Source organism: Eleutherodactylus coqui, chromosome 1, assembly GCF_035609145.1.
Source record: "Eleutherodactylus coqui strain aEleCoq1 chromosome 1, aEleCoq1.hap1, whole genome shotgun sequence".
In the NCBI taxonomy this organism is placed as follows: Eukaryota; Metazoa; Chordata; class Amphibia; order Anura; family Eleutherodactylidae; genus Eleutherodactylus; species Eleutherodactylus coqui.
Genome location: NC_089837.1, coordinates 291,704,285 through 291,726,271, shown reverse-complemented (window position 1 = coordinate 291,726,271; position 21,987 = coordinate 291,704,285). Strand labels below are relative to the sequence as shown.

General features: G+C 46.4%; 1 protein-coding gene across 1 annotated transcript; it reads right to left on the bottom strand.

The window, feature by feature from the left end:
- Positions 1-868: 868 nt before the first annotated feature.
- TMEM35B (transmembrane protein 35B) lies at positions 869-21,434 on the bottom strand. Its single transcript, XM_066573275.1, has 3 exons — positions 21,224-21,434; positions 7,978-8,158; positions 869-1,107 (listed from the first exon to the last, which is right to left on the bottom strand). The coding sequence occupies exons 1-3, from the start codon at positions 21,329-21,331 to the stop codon at positions 977-979; spliced, it is 420 nt and encodes a 139-aa protein (XP_066429372.1). The 5' UTR covers positions 21,332-21,434; the 3' UTR covers positions 869-976.
- Positions 21,435-21,987: the final 553 nt, after the last annotated feature.

Sequence of the window (21,987 nt, the reverse complement as noted above, 5' to 3'; positions counted from 1 at the left end):
GGTCCACAGATAAAGTTCCTGTCAGGAGACATTACTGAGGCCTTAGGTAAGTAACTTCACCTTCCCTCACAGATCGGATTCGTGACGGGAGGTGAAACTTTAACTTTTTTTTTATTTTTGCATTAAATCTCCAGTCTCTTGGCTAGGTCATTTGGTAGCCAGGAGCAGGGACATTTTAGAGTTTCAGCTCCCCTCATGGATCCGATCCGTGTATGGAGCTAAAACGTTAACTTTTAAAAAATAATTTATTTACTCTTATGCGATCGTGTGACCAGGGGTTACATATCCCCCCCCCTCCTCCATGACAGCTTTAGGTTGTCGTCCACAGCCATACGGCTTTATTCTACAGGGCTGGCGTGTTTTTACGGCCCTATGTATTAAAGCCCAGCCAGGACGTAAAAATACTATAGGCTGGTCACTAAGGGGTTACATTTACATTTAAAAAATTAGCATGTAACATGTTTGCATACACTGATAATTAGTTAACTGCCCTTTCATATTATGAATAGGGCAGTTAACTAATCTATGGCTTTAACTGGCCAAAATGACAAATGAACTGGACCCTAAAATATGTATTTTCGAAATGAAGAATTTTTATTTTGCCCTTGACATACACCAAAATATACTGCACCAAAAGTCTGAAAGCAGATAATGCATCCAACATATTGTACAAATTTGATCCGTAAAAAAAAAGTTAACCCTTTATAGTGAGATAACTGGTCACTGTCCTGATGACTTAAAAAGACATGGCAGACCCTTTCCTATCCTTATGGTAAAACCTGAGATCTACTGTGTATCACAGAATAGTTAGATATTAAACACACCAGGCCCAAAAGGCTGGGTGAATAAAAGTCAATGGAGACAACCGTAAGAGTCTATGTAATCACAGAGTTTATTCTTGTCCCACAAAGCAAAACAGATTTAGGTCTTGAAAGGTGATTGGTCCGACCCTGGTCAACATGACATCTAAGCTTTCTTACTCAGCCTTTGATTTGGATTTTTTGCCAGGTCCACGAATAATAAGCAGCAAGAGAAGCCCCAGACTGACAGTGGCTGGGGCACAGATGGCAATTGGCTCCTTCAGTACTAGTAGAGTGTATATTGCACCTAAAAGACAAAAATTGCAAATAATATCAGAACAGAAATAGATGTGTTAAAGAAAATTTCTACCTAAGGCCGCCTGCAGACAGGCAGAAAGTCCGCTGCGGGATTTCCTGCGGAATTTCCGCCCGTGGAAGCTGCCATAGGATTGCGTTAACAAACGCAATCCTAGGCAGACGGCCGCGATTTGTCCGCACGAGCAAATCGCGGCATGCTCTATTTCTGTGCGGGGCTGCCGGCACATCAAACAGCAGAGGCCGCGGGAGCAGGTGAGTACACGCTGCTCTCTGCAGGGGCTCGGGTCGGGTCCCGCTGCGAGAATTCTCGCAAACGGATCCAACCCGGCCGTCTGCAGGCGGCCTTAGACATAAAAAGGCCAATATATTAGTACATCAGAAGTTAGCAAAACAGTTAAAGTTTGTAAATTGTGTTTATACATGGGATAATTATGATTAATATATATTATATATACCTCCCACTCCTATTAGATGGAATAGGAGTGGGAGGTATACATAATATATACTGGAATGCGCTACCTCAGACAATCAGATGATTTCCAACATTCAGTTTTAAGTGTGGCCTAAAAACACATCTTATAAAGGAGGTCTTTCATACTCATACCTAATCTAATTTTTTCTCTATTTACACCATTTCTATATTCCCCCTTAGAACCTGACCCTTCACCCCAAAGTATCCCCCACCATACACTTCACTTCTGTATATACAAAGATACCTGCTGACGACTGGCTCATACAGCTTTATGTATGCTACCCTATTTATTTAACGGTTTGGTACCAAAGCCTGTTTGCACCCTAAAGACCAACTAATTTTTCTGTCTTTTTCATCGTTGCATTGCTAGAGCCAGAGCTTTTTACATTATCAGTCGACCTAGCCATATGAGATCTTGATTTTTTAATGACATCATTTTGGGGAGCATATATTGTAGAAGTTGAATTTTTTTAGGGAAACTTGGGGGGGGAAAAAGAATTTCCACCATTTGTTTTTGGTCTTCATTTGGCGTTCAGCACGTAGAATAAACAATAAACTCTGGGTACCCACATTCCAGTTTTCCTATGTTTTGCTGTTTTTTTTGTATAAAAAGATTTGCTTTTGTGTTGCCGCATTCCAAGAGCTATAGCATTTTTATTTTTTCATTGATGGAGCAAGGGCTTGTTTTTGGTGCCATGAGATTACATTTTATTCTAGAGGCAAGATTAACAAAATCTGCAATTCTGGCATCGTTTGTTTTTTTTAACTTTTAGCAGCATTCACAGAGTGGTATAAATAATAAATGAATTCTGTAAGTCAGTAGGATTATGCTGATACCAAATTTATGTAGTGCTTTCTTTCCTGAACCATTTTTACACTTCAAAATAATTTTTTTTTTTCTATCGCCACGTTCAAAGCTGATTTTACCTATTTTCGCCTTTTTTAAAATTTTCTTTTCATGGCTTACACTGTGTGAACCTTTTTACTTGGGTCATTACAAATGTGGCGATACCAAATTTATGGGGGGGGGGGGGTGTTACATACTACACGAAGAAAGGTGGGGTTTTGATTTTAGTTATTTTTTTACCTTTTTTTCACTTTCTACTTTTGTTTCACTAGGGGGCTTGAATTCCACTACACTTGATCGTTCTAATACTTCAGTATAGCAGTGCATTATATAACATATGGAGCTCAGTCAGAGGACGAGCCTTATAACGCCACCGTTGCTGGCAGACCTTGAGGCAATCTTCAAGCCTCCGAGTACCATAGCAACTCATCAGGATCCTGCAATCACATCGCAGGGGTCCGATGGATTGCAGAGTGAGCGCCCGCTGCAGGGGGCGGTTGATGGTGGCTAGCAAGGATTGCAGTCAATAGGACAGAGCATGTTATCAGGCGGAGTACAGAGGGGTTTGTTTAGGGTATGTGGTATGCCTCCCTGAAGAGGTGTGTTTTTAGAGCATGTCTGAAGTTTTGTGAGTCATGGATTGCTCGGATATTTTGGGGTAGCGCGTTCTAGAGGACAGGTGCTGCTCTGGAGAAGTCTTGGAAGCGGGAATGAGAGGCTCGAATTAAAGGGGCGCTCAGTCTGATTTCATTAGCAGAGTAGAGGGCCTGAGCTGGGCGCTGGATTGAATTTAGGGAGGCAATGTAGGGTGGCGCTGTGCTGTGGAGCGCTTTATGGATGAAGGTAGTGGGTATAAATTGAATTCTGTATTTAACAGGCAGCCAATGCAGTGACCGGCACTATATAAACCTTAAAACAGCTCTATATTTTCTATTATGTTACTAGAGCCATTTTTGCATAAGACATAACATATTATTTACAGTTACTTGAAAATGTAATAATAATAATTATTTGTATAGCGTAAACTTATTCTGCAGTGCTTTCAAGCATGGAAGATCACAGACAATACAACAATTACATGTGATATACAGTTGGTTTCAAACAAAACGGGGAGGGGGGATAGAGGAGGTACAAGGGGAAGGGGGGGAAAGGGGAAGGGGGGGGGAAGGGGAAGGGGTGGGAGGGGAAGGGGAGGGGGGAATAAGGCACGGGGGAACACAGCCAGCATGCGAATTACATGTGTAAAATCAGTTATTGGGAAGAAAATGCAGTGGGGGCGGTAAGGAGTTGCAGGGGTAGAGGACATACGCGATAGATAGGCTTGAAGGTGTGGGGAGCCATAGGGAGGGGCAGGGGGACTAGGTCAGGAGATTTGGCATGCCTCCCTGAACAGGTGCGTTTTTAAGGCACGTCTGAAGTTTTGCACATTGGGAATTGTCCAGATGCCTTGGGGTAGAGCGTTCCAGAGGATGGGTGCTGCTCTGGTGAGGTCCTGGAGGCGAGCATGCGAGGTTTTGTATTAAAGGAGCGTTTAGTCTGAGTGTGTCAGCGGATCGGAGTGTGCGGCTTGGTGGTGTACTGACAGGAGGGAGGCGATGTATGGTGGCGCGGCAACATAGAGAGCTTTCTGTGTGAGGAGTTTAAATTTAGTTCTGCAGTGGATGGGCAGCCAATGCAATAACTATCATAGTGCAGAGGCGTCTGAGAAATGGCTGGATAGAAAAATTAGCCTAGCGTTTAAAATGGATTCTAGTGCAGCGAGCCTGGTGTGGCTAAGGCCAATGAACAGTGAGTAGCAATAGTCGAGTTGAGAACAGATGAGAGTGATAACGAGTGTCTTTATCGTGTCCGTAGTGAGGGACGGCCTGATTTTAGCAATATTCCTGAGAGGCAGGTGGCATGTTCGGGACAGAGATTGAATGTGGGGGTAAAAGAGAGGTCTAGTGTGACCCCCAAGGCAGCGGGCGTGCTGTCTAGGGGTTATGTTGGTGCCAGATACTGATATAGAGATGTTGGCTGGTAGAAGACGGATAAACGAGGAGGTCAGTTTTTGAGAGGTTAAGTTTGAGAAAAAGGGAGTTAGAGACAGCAGACAAACAGTCAATGAGATTTTCGAGGAGTAATGCGGAGATGTCAGGGGAACTGGGTGTCATCAGCGTAGAGACGGTGTTGGAGTCCGAATTTGTGGATGGTTTTTCCAATTGGGGCTGTGTAGATAGAGAAAAGAAGGGGACCAAGGACCGAGCCCTGTGGGACCCCGACAGCAAGAGGAAGTGAAGAGGAGATAAAACAAACTAAGGAGACGCTGAAAGAGTGTTCAGAGAGGTAGGATGAGAACCAGGAGAGAGCAGTGTCCTTTCGGCCGATGGAGCGAAGCATAGTGAGAAGGAGGTCATGGTCAACAGTGTCAAATGCAGCAGAGCGGTCAAGGAGGATTAGTAGGGAGTAGTCGCCTCTCGACTTTGCCGTCATCAGATCATTTGATACTTTTGTGAGGGCGGTTTTGGTCGAGTGTATCGGGCGGAAACCAGACTGGATGGGTGTTGTCGATTTTTTTTCTTTGAGATAGGTGGCTAGTTCCATGTTATAGGGATAACTAATGCAGTATGTTTATGATAACAACCACCAATGCATTTTAACTTTATGGCATCACAGGTTTAGATGTCTGATCTGGACTGTCAAATGTTATTCATTTATGTTAATCATACTACCTGATCTTAACCACTAATAAAAATGTGCATAAGTTCTACGTAATATGACAATTTACCAATATTTAAGGCTGGGTTTACAACAGCATTTCCTTTTACATTTTTCTCTTCTAAGTTAAGAGCAGAAAAAATGGATCCAATTAAATCTCCATTGACCTCAGTGGGACTTGTTTTAGTTCCATCTGCTTTCTTTTTTGCTTGAAAAACAAAAAAAGGATGGACCTGCGGGACTTTTTTTCCCCCCATCCAAAAGAAAAAAAGGAAGGTAAAATTAACAAAATAAGTTTTCCTTTTTGTCTTATTTACATTGCACCTTAAGGCCTCCTTCCCACGAACGGATTTCCGCCGCGTAATTCGCGGCGAAAATCCGCTGCGTTGCCCGCAGCTATAAGGTTCTATTGAACCTAATAGCTCAGGGCACACAGTGCGGAATTCCACCGCGGAATTCCGCATTGTGAAATCTCCCGTCCTCACTCGCGGCATGCTCTATTTGCCGCGGGTGTACGCGCAGACGGCTTCCATTGCAGTCAATGGAAGCCGTCCGTTCACGCTATCTCCCGCTGTAGCACAGCGGAAGATCGCGTGAAAACGCTTCCCCGCCTACCGCCGCCGCGTCATATGACGCGGTGGGCGTGTCATGTGACGCGGCCGGCGTGTCATATGACGTGGCGGCGGTGGGCGGGGAAGTGTCATGCGGGACCCAGAACGACGGATCCGCTGGTAAGTATGGGGTCTCTGGGGGGGCGCCGTGACGGGCTTCGCCGCGGAATATTCCGCGGCGGAGCCCGTCACGCACGTGTGCAGCCGGCCTAAGGGGGGGTGAATGCACACAAAAAACAGTTTGTTTGTATAAGTTTGGGCTTCTATTTAACCCCTTAGTGACCGCGTGATATGCCTTTTGATGACATGAATCGGTGGTCTATCTTCATACAGCGCAAGTGCGGACTGTTTATTACAGCCGACACCCGGTGGCAACAACTTCGATCAGCTGTTAACCCTTTAAATGCTGCTGTCAAGTCCTGTACGGTCCCCTGTGATGAGACCGCAGGGAGCAGTGCGGGTGTCATGGCAGCTGGGGCTTTTTGAAAAGCCCCAGGGCTGTCATGGCAGAATGCTTATCAAGCCATGCCCAAAAATACTAGTGCATCAAAAAAAAAAATCTATGGGTCAGTGCGATCGCAGTAATCGCACTGACCCAGAGAATAAAGTTATCATTTAATTTTTGTTGCAGTTTGTGCACTGTAGAAGCAAGACACACTGACATAGGAGAATTTCATTTTTTTCCATTACTCTATGCTTAGAATTTTTAAAAAGTTTTTCAGTACATACGATACATTAAATAGTACCATTAAAACATACAACTCGTCCCGCAAAGAACAAGCCCTCATAGAGCGATGTCGATGGATAAATAAGAGTTATGATTTTTTAAGAGGTGGGAGGAAGAAACGAAATGAAAAAACAAAAACAGCTTGGTTACTAAGGGGTTAACAGACCTAATACAACTGCGCATGTGCAAGTTACATTTCAGACAAACGATGGATCTGTTCAAATGTGATCATAATGGATTTTTAATAGAGATGAGCGAACGTACTAGTTTAGGGTGATTTCGCAATCAAGCATCGCTTTTTTCGAGTAACAGACTACTCGAGCAGGGGGGAAGCAGCGGGGGGAAGCAGTGGGGAACAGGGAGGAGCTCTCTTCCCCCCCCCCCCCAATCCCCTCTGCAACCCCCCCGCTCACCCCCGGCGCCCCCTGAATCTTTTGGCCCGAGTACTCAATTACTCGAAAAAAGCGATGCTTGATTGCGAAATCACCCTAAACGAGTACGTTCGCTCATCTCTAATTTTTAACTATTGGAAACAAAAACGAAGAGTCGATTCACACCTGCGTTAGGCTTTCAGCCACAATTCGATTGCATTGTTCTGTGTTTGGAGCAAAATCCCTAAATTAAAAATTTTTTTTTGACCTGTTGATTTCAAAAAGTTAAAAAAAATTCAAACCAGAAAGCCTTCCATTTACTTTGACTCTGTTCCTTCCTATAAAAAAAACGGGGACCTGGTATAATGGAAACAAACTGAAAATTTTCCTTTTTTTTCCTTTAAACTTATCAAAGTCAATAAGGAAAAAAAATGGAAACATTTTTTTCTCTTTTAATTCAGTTTTTCTGCTACATAAAATGGAACAGAGAAACTGAATTGTGACTGAAGCCCTAATGCAGGTGCGAATGGGAACTAAGTATCCTTTTTTTGACATAGCCATTTGCTTCTGCTTGTATCACACAGGCGTATTTGCACATGAAAATTTTGTGCGCAGGATCAGCAAAAAATAGAACCCGTTGATTCCAATAGGTTCGCTCAAAAGCGCATATTTTGCTTCTGCAAGTGTGTCGCACGAGAAAGAGAAAAAAAACCACAGCATGCTGTATTTTCCTGCTGATTTGCGCAGGAAAAGAAAACATCTTAACTTCATTAAACCAATTGCCCATTTCTTTGGCTGAGAGCATCAGTGCGTGTTTTTTGCCCACACAATAAGTACAGACAAGCTGTAGCCCATGTAAATATGCAACACCCGATGCACAAAAAGACAGCATTAATACACATACGCTCCTGTGACACAAACCTTACACATCTGTTTTTTGGTTATAAAAAGAGAAAATACATATGGATCCATTAGGAACAAATAAAAGAATGCTGAAGAGTCCCAGTGATATAGTTTCCTAATGACTGTAAACAGTCAAGAACTAGAAAAAGCACCGCAGTTAGGGGAGGGTTAACGCAAAAGAGGCTTATTAAATTGTCAAGTAAACATGCAAACCAAATAAATCAGCCTTACCAATCATGATAATGCAAAGCATAAGGTTGCTAATCTCCTGAAGAATCCGAGGGCCAAACGCCAGCAGTAGTCCAGCCACCAGCTCTATCCATCCCACGGCCTGCAGGTACTGGTACGGATCAGGCTTCCAACCAAAGTCTTTGAGTGGGAACACATCAGCAGACTGAACAAAGCGGGACTTCTGCATAGGAAAAGGAGTGAGGTTACCAATAGCCCTTCTTCAGGCTTTATTTGGGAAGTATGTGCATTGGGGCAGGATTACACACTCCATGTACAACAAATTCTAATACAACAGTAAGGAATTTCAGGAATTTTACTTGGCGAAAGCTTTAGGGCTCATGTCCACGGGCAAAATGACATTTAAAATCCGCAGCGGATCTCCCGCGCGCGGATCCGCACCCCATAGGGATGCATTGACCACCCGCGGGTACATAAATACCCGCGGATCGTCAATAAAAGTGATTTAAAAAAAAATGGAGCATGAAAAAATCTGGACCATGCTCCATTTTCATGCGGGTCTCCCGCGGGGACGGCTCCCGCGGGCTTCTATTGAAGCCTATGGAAGCCGTCCGGATCCGCGGGAGACCTAAAATAGGAATTTAAAGCATTTACTCACCCGCAGCGGGCCGCGAAGCTCTGCTCTTCCTCACGGCTGCATCTCCCTTGCTTCGGCTCGGCGGATGTGCCCGGCGCATGCGCGCGGCACGTCGACGACGTGCCGGCGATGTGCCGCCGGCGTCAGGTATTCATCCGCCGGCCGAAAATGAAGATCCGGCCGTGAGGAACAGCTGATCTTCGCCGTCCGCTACGGAAAGGTAAATGCTTTTAAATTGCTATTTTCAGCCCTCATGTCCGCGGGGCAGGAGGGACCCGCTGCAGATTCTCCATGGAGAATCTGCAGCGGATCTGATTTTCCCCGTGGACATGAGGCCTTAGGTCTCCTACACACTTGCGCTTTTTTTTGGTTTTTTTACACGAATGTCAATGGGACTTTCTAATGTTAAAAACTAGAGATGAGCGAACGTGTTCTAAACGAACACTTACGCACCCAGACACCGGCTTTACCGAGGACTTCAGTGTCCGCGCGTAAAGATTCGGCCGGCGCCGGGGGCGGGGAGAGGCGCGGCGGCGCGGGCGGCAGCAGCGGGGAACAGGGGGGAGCCCTCTCTCTCTCCCTCTCCCCCCCACTCCCCGCCGCACCCCCCCGCGCTGCCACGGCGACCCCCGAACTTTTTTCGCCCGAGCACGGAATTGCTCGCAAAGTTCGGTGCTCGGGCGAAAAGGGGCGGGGCCGAACACGTTCGCTCAACTCTATTAAAAACGCATCACAAGTTTGTTCTTTGCAATTTTTGTGTGATGCGTTTTTAACATTGGAAAGTCCCATTGACATTTGCGTTAAAAAAAATGCAGTGTTAACACAGAGTAAAAAAAAGGCAATTGGGTAGGAGCCCTTAGGTGGTCAGAATCAGTAGGCATATACCAACTCCGACATCACAATATTCAATATCATTCATTAATATATTATATATTAACCCCTTCCTGACATGCACCGTACGGCGCATGTCAGGTGTCTGCGTATGTAGCCGGCTTCAAGAGTCGAGCCCACTACATACACAGTGGGTGTCAGGAATCTCTGACAGCCAACACCCGCCGGGTATATACTGTATGAGTGATCAAATGATTGCAAGTTCAAGTCCTATATGGGGAATTAAAAGAAAAGTTTAAAAAAAATAAGCCTCATTAACCTTTTAAGGTCCAAGTACCGTATATTTACGGCGCTTGGTCTTTAAAGGGTTAGTAAAAAAAAAAATCCTTCAGTCCCTTTACAGGACTTGAACTTGTGATCATTTGCAGGTTGGGTCCTTAGTAGAGATGAGCGAATATACTCGTTTCGAGTAATTAGTCGATCGAGCATCGCTATTTTCGAGTACTTCGGATTCGGGGGGCGCCGGGGGCGGGGGGAGGCGTGGCAGAGCGGGGGGTAGCAGCGGGGAACAGGGGGGAACTCTCTCTCTCCCCCCCACTCCCCACTGCAACCCCCCACTCACCCACGGCGCCCCCCGAATCTTTTCACCCAAGTACGGAAGTACTCGAAAATCGCGGCGCTCGAGTGAAAAAGGGGCGTGTCCGAGTACTTCGCTCATCTCTACTCCTTAGCTGTCAGACACAGTAGAGGACCCAGAAAAGAAGGGAAAAGCGTTTTTTAACTGCTTCTGCCCTATCTTTCCTGGCTACGTGAATCCTGGGGGCCCCCTGTCACTACAGAGCTATGGGTTCCTAGCAGACCCTGATCAGGTCTGTTAGTTACTAATGTCACCACAGGGGGATGTTTTCCCCTGTATCTAGGGCTCCTATGGATGCCTATAACTACAGTGGAAAAGTGTGAAATTAAAAAAGAGAAAAAGAAAAAGACAATGTGAATGACCCCCCAGAGGTGTTATATGACATCATGTGGGTCAGAGATGGTAAAAAAAAAAGTTACAAAAATAAGTTAAAACCAAATTAGCTGAATAAAATAAAAAATATATAGATAAAAAGGGAAAATCACCCACCATTGACGCCAACCAAAACCATCGCTGTCTGCGCCTAGTATTCCAAAACTATACATATTATATATTAAAACATACCCAGAAAATTAGGAACCCATTTCCACGCTTTATTTTAGCATCAATATACCAATTTACTTCCATTAAAACTAAAAAAAAAACTGAGAAAAAAAGTCAGTGAAAAAAGATATTTAAAAAAAAGCTCTATGTCATGGAACAAAAAACACAGCAAAAAAACTATTTTGGTAGCTGAAGAAAAAAATAATAAGCCAGATAAACAGCCACATGGGTAAAATGTGGTCCTTTATGTACAAAACAGCCTGGTCCTCAAGGGGTTAAATATTAGAAAAAGTAGCAAAAGTGTAAAAAAAAGTGCCCGCCACATGTAGGCTGGGCGGTCACATGCCGTTCATTGTGCATGTGACTGCTCAGCCACTCACAGGCTTCAGTGGTGATTCCTTTATGGTTGAGCTACATTAAAAAAACTATATAGATTTGTTATCACCGTAATTGTACTAACTTACAGAAAAAGGATAGCACATCATAGTTTTTACTGCATCCTGAATGTTGCAAAAGCACAGTTGCATTTTTTCCCCTCTCAATACTTAGAAATTTTTACATTTTGCAGTAAATTATATATTACGTTAAATAGCACTATTGAAATATACAACTCGTCCTGCAAAACACAAGCCCTCCTCTAGGTATGTATCTGCAAAAATAAGTTGTGATTTTTTTTTGAAAGTGGGGGAGGAAAAAAATTTAAATATGAAAAAAAACCAAAAAGGGCTACAAAGGGAATCCATCACCAGAAAACTGGTATTAAAGCGGCCACCATGCTGTAATAGAGCATTCTCCACATTCAAAGCTAAGTTATTTACTATAAACTGAAAATCTGACTTCATATTTAAGGCGCCCATTATGCAAATGCACCATGTTGAATCAAACAAATACATAAGGAAAAGTGGCCGCTTTACCCTCTCGTCACCACCCTATTTTGTGAAGGCATACCCGCTCTTACTGCTGAACTCTCCATGCAAACCTCCTGTGTGGGTATGTCAGCCCATTGAAATGAATGGAGTGCTGACCGCACATGTGCAGCCAGCGTGCTACTCATAGTGGTCACTGTGGGAGAAGTAACCCCTACAGTGACAACAGAGCAGGACATGGGAGTTTTGTTCTCGAGACTGGCGGGGGGGGGTCTTCCCAGTGAGACCCCACCGATCACTAAGTTATTCCATATCCAGTGGGTAGGGGTTAACTTGAAATTCAGGTACAACCTCTTTAATACACAAACTGTGAGGATGTTTTTAAAAGTTTCAAAGAGTCATTAAACACTGTGGCCACCAGGGGGAGCAGCACACCAACAACTTCGTTGAAGTTTGGCTTTAGTTGATTTAGGCTGTAGAGGGAATGGAGAAAGATCTGTAACTGAACTGCAAGAGATGTAATGGACAATTTCAACTGGGTTTAGAGACTCATCTAAGAGCCCCATGAACAAAGCTAAGGTTGTGTTCACATGGGTAGAGTCCACAGTAGATTTTTCTTTGCAGATTGCACCTTACAATACGCAGCACACATGCTACATGTGAGCAGGCAGGGCTTAAAAGGGTATTCCAGTTACCCCAGCGCTACCACAGAAGCAATCAACATCCCTGGATCCCATGACATGGCGGGCCAAATGGGGAGTCGGAGGGGGGATTCCCTTCTGAACGGCCATTTGCAGCAGGTATCCTTTGTTTCAAACAGTGGTCACCCACCAAGTATGCAGCTTGCTTGGTCCCAAGCGCATTTCATACCCGACCCGTACATCTGTGACTTACATGTACATGACAAAGGACAAATGGATTAAGTGCCAAAACTCTGTGACAAAAACGGAACATGTGATCACAGGCTATAAAGGTTTATGACATTTATCAAGGTGTATGAGCAATTTCACACATATTATCAGAAACTCCAGATAAGGACTCATTCACGCGGCCATCAAAATTGTGTAGAAGTTAGCCGCGCAAAAAAAATTGCGTGAATGGACAACTTTTACGCGCTGTAATCCCAAGCTGTATCAGCTTTGAAACAACACCGATGAGCGATGGAAGAAATGGGCAGATGTTCGAGAGTTCAGGGACGATAGAGAGAGACATCGCAGCAGCAGCCCCGAAGTCCCTGTAAAGAGCAAATTTTGGACTTTTTAAATGTCCCACCGGGGGTTTCCTTCATCGCAGGGTTCATTAAGGGGACTCCCCAGGGCTTCCCTTCGTCTCTCTCTCTCTCTCTCTCTCTCTCTCTCTCTCTCTCTCTCTCCCAGTGAAGGAAAGCCCCGTGGAGATGAAGGGGGATCCCCCAGGGCTTCCCTTCATTGCTTGGGATAGAGGGATTCCCCTGCAGGGGAGATGGAGGGATTCCCCTGAAGGGGAGATGGAGAGGTTTCCCACGCTGCTCAGGAATCACTCCATCTCCACTACAGGGAAACCCCTTTGGGTTATGGGGGCTTCTACGCTTTGAGAACTAAAGATAGGTCAGAAGCTATCTTTTCGAGCAGCAGGGAATTTCAGTTGCTGATGTCCTATCTTTTTAGGTGTGATTTTTTTTTATGAGCGGCTAAAATTCCTTCATCTGAATGTTTCCATAGGAAACCAGAAGTTCTAAAAATTGCGCATGTAGGTTAGCTGCACAAATTCCCTCATGTGAGTGAATCCTAAGGGTTCTCAGCAGTTGCATTCTAGTTTGAGATAGGCCAAAAAAAGTGTTTCTTCAAGGGCTTTTCTGGGGCTATACAGCTGATGACCTATCCACCAGATGGGGCATCAATAGTGGATCAGCCGAGTCCATGGCAATCAGCTGGTTGAAGAGACAGTTAGACTGGCGTAAGCCCTGTGGCATCTTCACAGGCCTGTAATGAGATGTACATCAGTCACATCGCCCAAGAGCAGCTCCGTACATTTGAATCAGTTGTTTGGCGGGGACCCCAGCGGCAGACCCCCAACCATCACCTATTCATGACCTTCCCTGAGAATTGGTCATCAATAGTGTAGTGCTGGAAAGACCTTTCTACTCTTTTGTTGCCAAGACAATTATCACACTTTGTGAATAAAGCTGAACTATAAGATAAAAAAACAAAACATTATACCTCAATGACACTCTCTGAGGGCTCCTGCACACTGGCGAGAGCGATATTGGGATGTGATTGACACCCCAATATTGCTCTTGCAATTCTTCTTGAAGCCCTGGGTGCGAGGCAAACAGCCTCCCATCCCTGTAGGGCTGAAGGAATCTCCTGCCATGGCTGTCACAGTCACAGCAGGAGATAGTGGTCTTCTTCATGGATTACAATGGGGCCAGCGGCAGTAGCGCCAGCCTCATTGAAATCAATAGGACAGAATGGCAATCCTCTGCCACTGCTGTCACAGCAGTGGCAGGGAACTCCGCGCGACGAGGATTTGGGGGGGGGGGGGGGGGCTTAAAATATAAGCCCTACCCCGAAAATAATCCATGACTATAAAAAGAAAAAAAAAAAAAGAAGAAAACATCACCTTTGTAGCACTGTCATCTCTGGCGCGTCTTCTGCTGCTGCCCTTCTGGATGGAGATTGAAAAAAGCCTCTGATTGGCTGAGCGCTGTGACCAATCAGAGGCAGTGCTCAGCTGTCATTCGATGGCCAGAAGAGAAGCAGAAAAAGAGTGCCGGGGACCTGCAAAAAGGCGAGCTAGAGATGACAGCGCTACTAATGTGATGTATTCTTATTTTTCTTTTTTTTTTTACAGTCATGGATTATTTTCGGGGTAGGGCTTATATTTCAAGCTCCTGACAAAAATCCTTGCCGTGGGGAGTTTCCTGCCACTGCTGTGACAGCAGTGGCAGAGAATTATGATTCTCTCCCATTGATTTCAATGGGTCTGGCGATGCTACCGCTGGCCCCATTGGAAACAATGGACGAGATCGCAAAAAGAATGGACATGCGATTTTGTTTTAACGCTGCATCGCAAGCATTAAAACACGCAAATATGCATGGAGCCATTGAAGCCATTGGCTTCATAATTTTGCATTTCTTGAAGCCTCACTGCGCTGGGAAATCGTGTGATTTCCTCGCCAGTGTGAAGGCACTCTGAAAGTCGATACCCACCATCATCTGAACATGCCCTCCCCCCCACTGTATACTCAATGCACCTTCATGCAACTTCTGAAACCCCACCCACACATAGCAAACACATATCTGTACCCCGCCCATTTCTATACATTTATCTTCTGTGTTTTAGGGCTTAATATTGTCGCCATATAATACGCATGCGCATATCCTTCCCACGGGTATTACGCGGTCTATGGACTGCTATTGTTCCATGCACACCGGTATACTCTATTTCTTCGTGTATCATACGCAGCATTGCGTATTGGCAGTGTTTCCGTATGCATCCCCGCTCTGCACAAAGCAGGGAATTTTAGAAAAAAAGAAGAGTCACACTGTACACGTCCGAGTGCTGGTGGCCATTCGCACTGCACTTGCAGCCCATATGTTGTTTTACACATACGCCCATCTGAATGAGCCCTTAAACAGACAACCGTGTTTGTGGAACATTTTGCGGGCATTAAAAAAAAAAAAAAAAAAAAAAAAAAATCACACCCGCAAAACGTGGCGAAACAAAGCCAGTGATTTCAATTACTTTGTTCTCATGAGCGTGTTTCTTGCTTCATATTCCTACATGCGATAAGACAATCCTCGCCCTATCTTACTTGTACGTATGTCTTACAAGTGCGAGAAAAGATAGATTGTGCCCTATCTTTCCGTAATAGTGTGGATTTTGAACAGCAAAATTAAAAAAAAAAAGGCTTGTCTTGTTCATGCGCAAATACACTCTGTAATGGCGAGCATATTTGCACATACGCTTATCTGTCATTCGCTCTGCCGCCAGAGATCGCTTACAGGCTGCGGTAGGCACTGCGCATGCCTGGGATTCTGACGTCACGGACATGCACAGTGTGACTTTTTTTTTAATTTTTTTCAAATCCCCCGCTCTGTGCAGGGCGGGGCTCCGTATTAAACGCTGTTCATTTCAGGCATTGCGAACGGACAGCGTTTCAATACACAGAGAAATAGAGCATGCTGTGATTTATACGCATGTTTCCTCGCAGTTCCAATGTAGGTGTGAATAAAAGTATGAAAGTCCATAGACTTTCATTGCCTCCATTCATCACGTGTTATGCACGGAAAATATGCATGTGTACTAAATACATCTGTGTGAATGAGCTCTGACACAAGCAAATTCCGCCGTGGGATCAGGGAGGGCCATCGAATCACGTATTAGGCCGCCTGTCCACGGGCGGGGCGGATTCTCACAAGCAGATTTCCGCCGCGGGAGATCTTTAAAGTGACTGCAATGTGCCTGTCGGCTACAGACTCTACCGTAGGGATGGGCTGCATCTTAATGGGGAGGGTGCCGCTGTGCTGGGGGATAAGGTGACTAGATGGCTGGAGTGTTTAAACTATGGACTGGGGGGTAGGGCAAAAAGAGAAACAGGGGGGGGGGTGGACAGTGTAGATGGAGTCCTGGGAGCAAGTAATAGAAATGGGGGTCGAGCAGCTGGTGGGGTTAATACAGTTAGAGAATAGCTAATAGTACCATTAGTAGCACAATGAATATAAAGAACAACCACCGCATAAATTGTATGGCAACGAATGCAAGAAGTCTGATCAGTAAAGTGGGTGAGCTTGAAGCAAGAATATCTGAAGAAAATTATGATATAGTAGGAATAACGGAAACATGGCTTGAAAGAACAACAAGAACCATATAAATTGTATGGCAACAAATGCAAGAAGTCTGATCGGTAAAGTGGGTGAGCTTGAAACAAGAATGTCTGATGAAAATTATGATATAGTAGGAATAACGGAAACATGGCTTGATGATAAGTGTGATTGAACGGTGAATTTACAGGGCTATAGACCAAGGGAACCAGAAAGGAGCAGAAATTATTATGAGGGACTTTAATTATCCAGATATAATATGGGAAAACAAAACCTGCAAATCTCATAGGGGTGATAAGTTCTTGAGAACAATTAAAGATAACTACCTTATCCAACTTGTATGGGAGCCAACTAGAGGAAGGGCTACTCTAGACTTATTAATAACTAACAAACCGGACAGAATCTCGGGGATGCAGGCTGAGGGACACAATATAATTAATTTCCATCTGTCATTTAACAAGACGCCTTACCAGGGAGCGACAAAAAACTAAACTTTAGTAAAGCAAAGTTTGATCTGCTCAGAACTACTATTGGTAACATTAATTGGGATAATGTCCTCAAAAATAAAAATGAGAGAAGTTAAACATCCTAATGACCTCATGCGAGCAGTTCTTACCCTTTAAAAATCAAGTCTTGGGGTGCATTAAAAGAGGTATAGGGGCGATGGACGAGAACATTATTCTCCCACTATATAAGGCACTTGTCAGGCCTCACATGGAATACTGTGTACAGTTCTGGTCACCGGTGCTCAGGAAAGATGTTGCAGTGCTTGAGAGGGTTCAAAGAAGGGCGACTAAGTTAAAGGGGTTGTCTCGCGAAATCAAGTGGGGTTATACACTTCTGTATGGCCATATTAATGCACTTTGTAATATACATCGTGCATTAAATATCAGCCATACAGAAGTTATTCACTTACCTGCTCCGTTGCTAGCGTCCTCGTCTCCATGGTTCCGTCTAAATTCGCTGGCAGCTTGCTTTTTTAGACGCGCTTGCGCAGTCCGTTCTTCTCCTTTCAGCACGAGCCGCTTCAGTGTGCTCCCCGCTACAGCTCTTCTGCGCATGCGCAGACGAGCTGTCACTGCTCGGGAGCGCGCTGGAGCGGCCATTCTGTACCATCCTCTGTTAGAGGAAGGTGCAGAGCCGCCCAGCTGTCCCAAGAAGCCGCCCAGCTGTCCCGCCGTCCTGCCGCCCAGGTAAGTGATGGGCCGGGGGGGCTGCCGCTGCGCCGGGGGCGGGCTGCGCCGGGGGGGGCTGCCGCTGCGATGGGAGGGCTGTCGCTGCGCCGGGGGGGGCTGTCGCTGCGCCGGGGGGGGGGCTGTCGCTGTGCTGGGGGGGGCTGCCGCTGTCTCGGGGGGGGGGGCTGCCGCTGTCTCGGGGGGGGGGGGGGGGGGGGCTGCGCCGGTTACCTGCTGCCTGGCGGTGGGTGACTGGTCGGCCGTGTTCAATCCAGGGGTCCGGTCGGCGGCTGCGGGGCGTCTGGTTGTCAGGGAGACACAGCTGGTAGCGTCTCGGGAGCGCGCACGTCGGGCTACAGCAAGTGACGGGAAAAGAGCTGGCGGCCATCTTGGGAAAATTTTTATAAGTTGCTGAAACGCTGGAACTGTAAGTACAAACCAGCTAGAAAAGTCATTTACAGGGGGGCTTAGTAATGTATGCTTAATTAGGGGGACTGGGCAAAAAAAAAAATTCACTGCTTCCTCGAGACATCTCCTTTAATAAACAGAATGAGAAGACTGGAATACCCAGAGAGGCTATCAAAGCTTCGATTATTTATCCTGGAAAAAAGATGGCTAAGGCTGGGTTCACACAGGGCGGATTCCCGCCGGAAATCCCGCGGTTTGGCCGCAGCAAAAAACGCGAGATTTACGCCGGGAGAACCGCTGCGGAAAAACCCAAGGTGGCTTTGAAGCGGCCCGGCCGCTCGCTCTTCCGCTGCGGCCGGCGCTCCCATAGAGGGGAGCGCGGCCGCAGCGGAAAGAAAAAATAAATAGACATGCTGCATATTCAAAAGCCGCGGTTCCTGCCTGACTTACCGCAGCGGATTGGCCGTCCCATGTGGAAGAGATTTCTGAGAAATCTCGTTCACATGGCTGGCTAATCCCGAGATTAGCGGCCGCAGGCGGATTTGCCACAGCGAAATTCCTTGCGGAATTTCCGCGGCAAATCCGCCCTGTGTGAACCCAGCCTAAGGGGCGACCAAATAACTATGTATAAATACATTAGGCCCTTCACCGTTTAGACTAAGTTAAAAAATAATATTTATTGATTTTCTTTAAAAACATATACCACTATGGGGCACACCTAACACAGAAGTACACAAAACAAACAAAAGAATAACGGGTAGCACACTGAATTTGGTTGGCAACACCAATACGGATTGCCAATAAGGAATGAGTATCCTTCAATTCACCATTTAGAGTGTAAAGATGGATCTAAGATACTCCAAGGGGTACTCCTTCTACTGTAATAGGTACAAAGGATATCAGAGCAACCTTAGTGTTGTATTCTAATCAGGTCGATGTTTATTCAACTGTCCTGAATATATATTATAGTAGCCTATTAGTGTATCCCTTGGATACTCAATCCTACATAGTCCTAATGCAGTAGGCTAGATAACATACCAATTGCCTATTGCTGATTGTATCGAGTTTCAGAGTAGCCAATTGATGCTGATCATATCACTCATGAGAACATCAATACATGATGTCACGTGATACTTTATATCAGTTTTTAGAAAGAGCACAGGACCCCCTTGCTAATATAGATAATGAAGTCACTGTAAGTATATGTATATTTTGTTTGAAATTTTGTCAGACGCGTTTTACTGTGGATCCCACGGATCATCAGGAAGTTGTTATCTATAGGATATCCGAAACACAGTATACTGCCCAGTATAAACCGGACACAGTATGCTGCCCAGGATGAGAGAGGCTTATTTCTTTGTTAGTTCAGCCAGTAATAATCGAGACTGAGCTGCATTACTGAGCTTATTACTGGCTGAACTAACCAAGAAATAAGCCTCTCTCATCCTGGGCAGCATACAGTTTAGACTAAACTGTGAAGGGCCTTAAACGTTAAAAATTAGGCTACTGCCCCTGTGAACAAATATAAATACATGAGGGGACAATACAAGGACCTCTCCCATGATCTGTTTATACCCAGGGCTGCAACGGTAACAAGAGGGCATCCGCTATGTCTAGAGGAAAGCAGGTTTCATCACCAACACAGAAGGGGGTTCTTTACTGTAAGGCTGGGTTCACACACACTGGAATACCGGCAGAAATATCGCGGTTTGGCCACAGAGGGGGGGGGGGGGGGGGGGGGGAACAGGCTGAACTAGATGGACATTGTCTACATTCAGCCTAACATACTATGGTAATATGCAACCTATCATTACGATACTTATTCACTGTACATTGATTTAACAACTCAACTTATTCACTTTGATAGTGACACCGTCAGGCCCTCCATTCTTATACCATCGTGGAAACCTGTGGCATGCCGCAATTTTTAGACACAAGCAGAAAATTGGAATGAATTTCCCGCTCATGTCTATTGGGCTGCGCTTTCCATAGTTATTCTATGCAGAGTTTCAAGCATGACCCGCGTGTGATTTACCGCTGCGGATCACGCTATGAACTATCGCCTGTGGACAGACAGCCTTAGGCCTCATGTCCACGGGCTAAATATGATTTAAGATCCGCAGCGGATCACCCACATGCGGATCCGCATCCCATAGGGATGCATTGACAACCCGTGGGTAAATAAATACCCGCGGATGGTCAATAAAAGTGATTTTTTTAAAAATGGAGCATGAAAAAATCTGGACCATGCTCCATTTTCGTGCGGGTCTCCCGCGGGGACGGCTCCCGCAGGCTTCTATTGAGGCCTATGGAAGCCGTCCGGATCCAAGGGAGACCAAAATCAGAATATACTCACCTGCTCCGGATCTTCCCTTCTTCGCAGCTTCATCTTCTCTCCGTCGTGGCCGGATCTTTTTTATTCGGGCCGGCGCATGCGTGTGGCACGCAACCGACGTGCCGTGCACATCCGCCGGGCCGAAGAAAGAAGATCCAGCCGCGACGGAGAGAAGATGAAGCCGTGACAAAGGGAAGATCCGGAGCGTGCGAGAGGTGAGTTAATTCTTTTTTTCAGCCCTCATGTCCGCGAGGCAGGAGGGACCCGCTACGGATTCTCCATGGAGAATCCGTAGCGGCCTGATTTTCCCCGTGGACATGAGGCCTTAGGGTCCTTTCATACTGGACAATTGATCATTGCACCAGGGCTTTTACACAGGAGTGATGATCGCTCAGTGCACGGAGGTGGAACGCGCCGGAGATCGCTCTGATCACAGTAAATGAGCGTCGTTCATAGATGACCTACTGCCTGTTTACATGGGCTGATTGGCACTTGATTGCTAGGCCAGCTGAAAATCGAACAGCGAACTAATTATCATTCGCCGTTCAGTCGCTGAATCCCGCGGTTCAGGGAGAATGTAAAAGAGCCGTTAATATGTGAATTAGAGGACAACTACACAAGCCGCTTTCAGGCTGTACAAGCGCCATAGCGACGCACGGAGTCGCGGTTTGCGTGCAAGAAGCGTAGAGGAGCTCATGTTAACTCCATTCTGATGCAATCTGATAGAAGTAAAGGGGTTAGAGTGGCAGAATAGTGCTGCCATCACACAGCGGTGGCATGGCCATGCTACTACACCTGGGTATCTATGGATGACACTCTCTGCAGACAGTTGTGCCAGAGGTGTTAGCAGGCACCTATCCCTGCTGGGCACGATACATCCCTGGCACTGGAGAACACGGGAGGATAGTGGGCAGCAGACATGAAGTTGCCCTGCAGGGTACACAGGGTGAGGGCAGTAACAGCTGGGCAATACCGCTGCTATTAGGCCCGCCGCTGTGTGCGGGCCGTGCTCTGCAGCCCTGGAGGCCGGGTAGCGCTGGGCTGCACTTACCATGTGCCGGTACAGCTCGGCGGACACTTGGTCTGTTAGTTTAATGACCCCGGAGAAGGCAAAGAAGAGCCCCAGTAAGACCCGGAGAGCCGTGAACACAATAGCCATTGCGCTGCTGAGCCGCCTTCCCGCTCTGTGTGTCGGAGCACTGGCGGGATGCCGGAGGAGAGGACGGAGCCCGCAGCCTCTCCCACCGCTGTCCTCCTCGCCTCTATTGGCAGGGCGCTGTTGCCAGTCTCCTCCCGTGTGTGAGCTGCAGGGATTCGCGCCCTGTGAGCTGTATGACAACATGGGGGCCGCAGAGCCGTGTGGGGAGATACTGGCCGGGCTGAGGAGGTCAGACCGACCGGTCCGGGGAGCTTATACTGGCCGGGCTGAGGAGGTCAGACCGACCGGTCCGGGGAGCTTATACTGGCCGGGCTGAGGAGGTCACACTGGCCAGTCCGGGGAGCTCACGCTGGCCGGTCCGGGGAGCTCACGCTGGCCGGTCCGGGGAGCTCACGCTGGCCGGGCTATGGAGCTTACGCTGGCCGGGCTATGGAGCTTACGCTGGCCGGGCTGGGGAGCTTACACTGGCCGGCTCTATGCTGAGCATTGGTATCCCCTCAGACAAGGGTCGTACACTAGCATACCGTCACACGGCTCGTCCTGAGACCCCCAAGTGTGCAGTCAGAGACCCCAGAACTGTGGAGCCCCTCAGGAATTGGGACTTAATAACTTCATAAAGGAAAAGCAACATGTATCATATGATATAACCCGACCCA

Bases quoted from the DNA above. Each gene is read 5' to 3' on its own strand.
- TMEM35B (XM_066573275.1), bottom strand. From the start codon at position 21,331: ATGGCTATTGTGTTCACGGCTCTCCGGGTCTTACTGGGGCTCTTCTTT. The intron at 8,159-21,223 runs GTAAGTGCAGCC...TTTCCTATGCAG, and splicing joins CCGAGCTGTACCGGCACATG to AAGTCCCGCTTTGTTCAGTC. The intron at 1,108-7,977 runs GTAAGGCTGATT...TTTGTCTTTTAG, and splicing joins GCTTTGCATTATCATGATTG to GTGCAATATACACTCTACTA.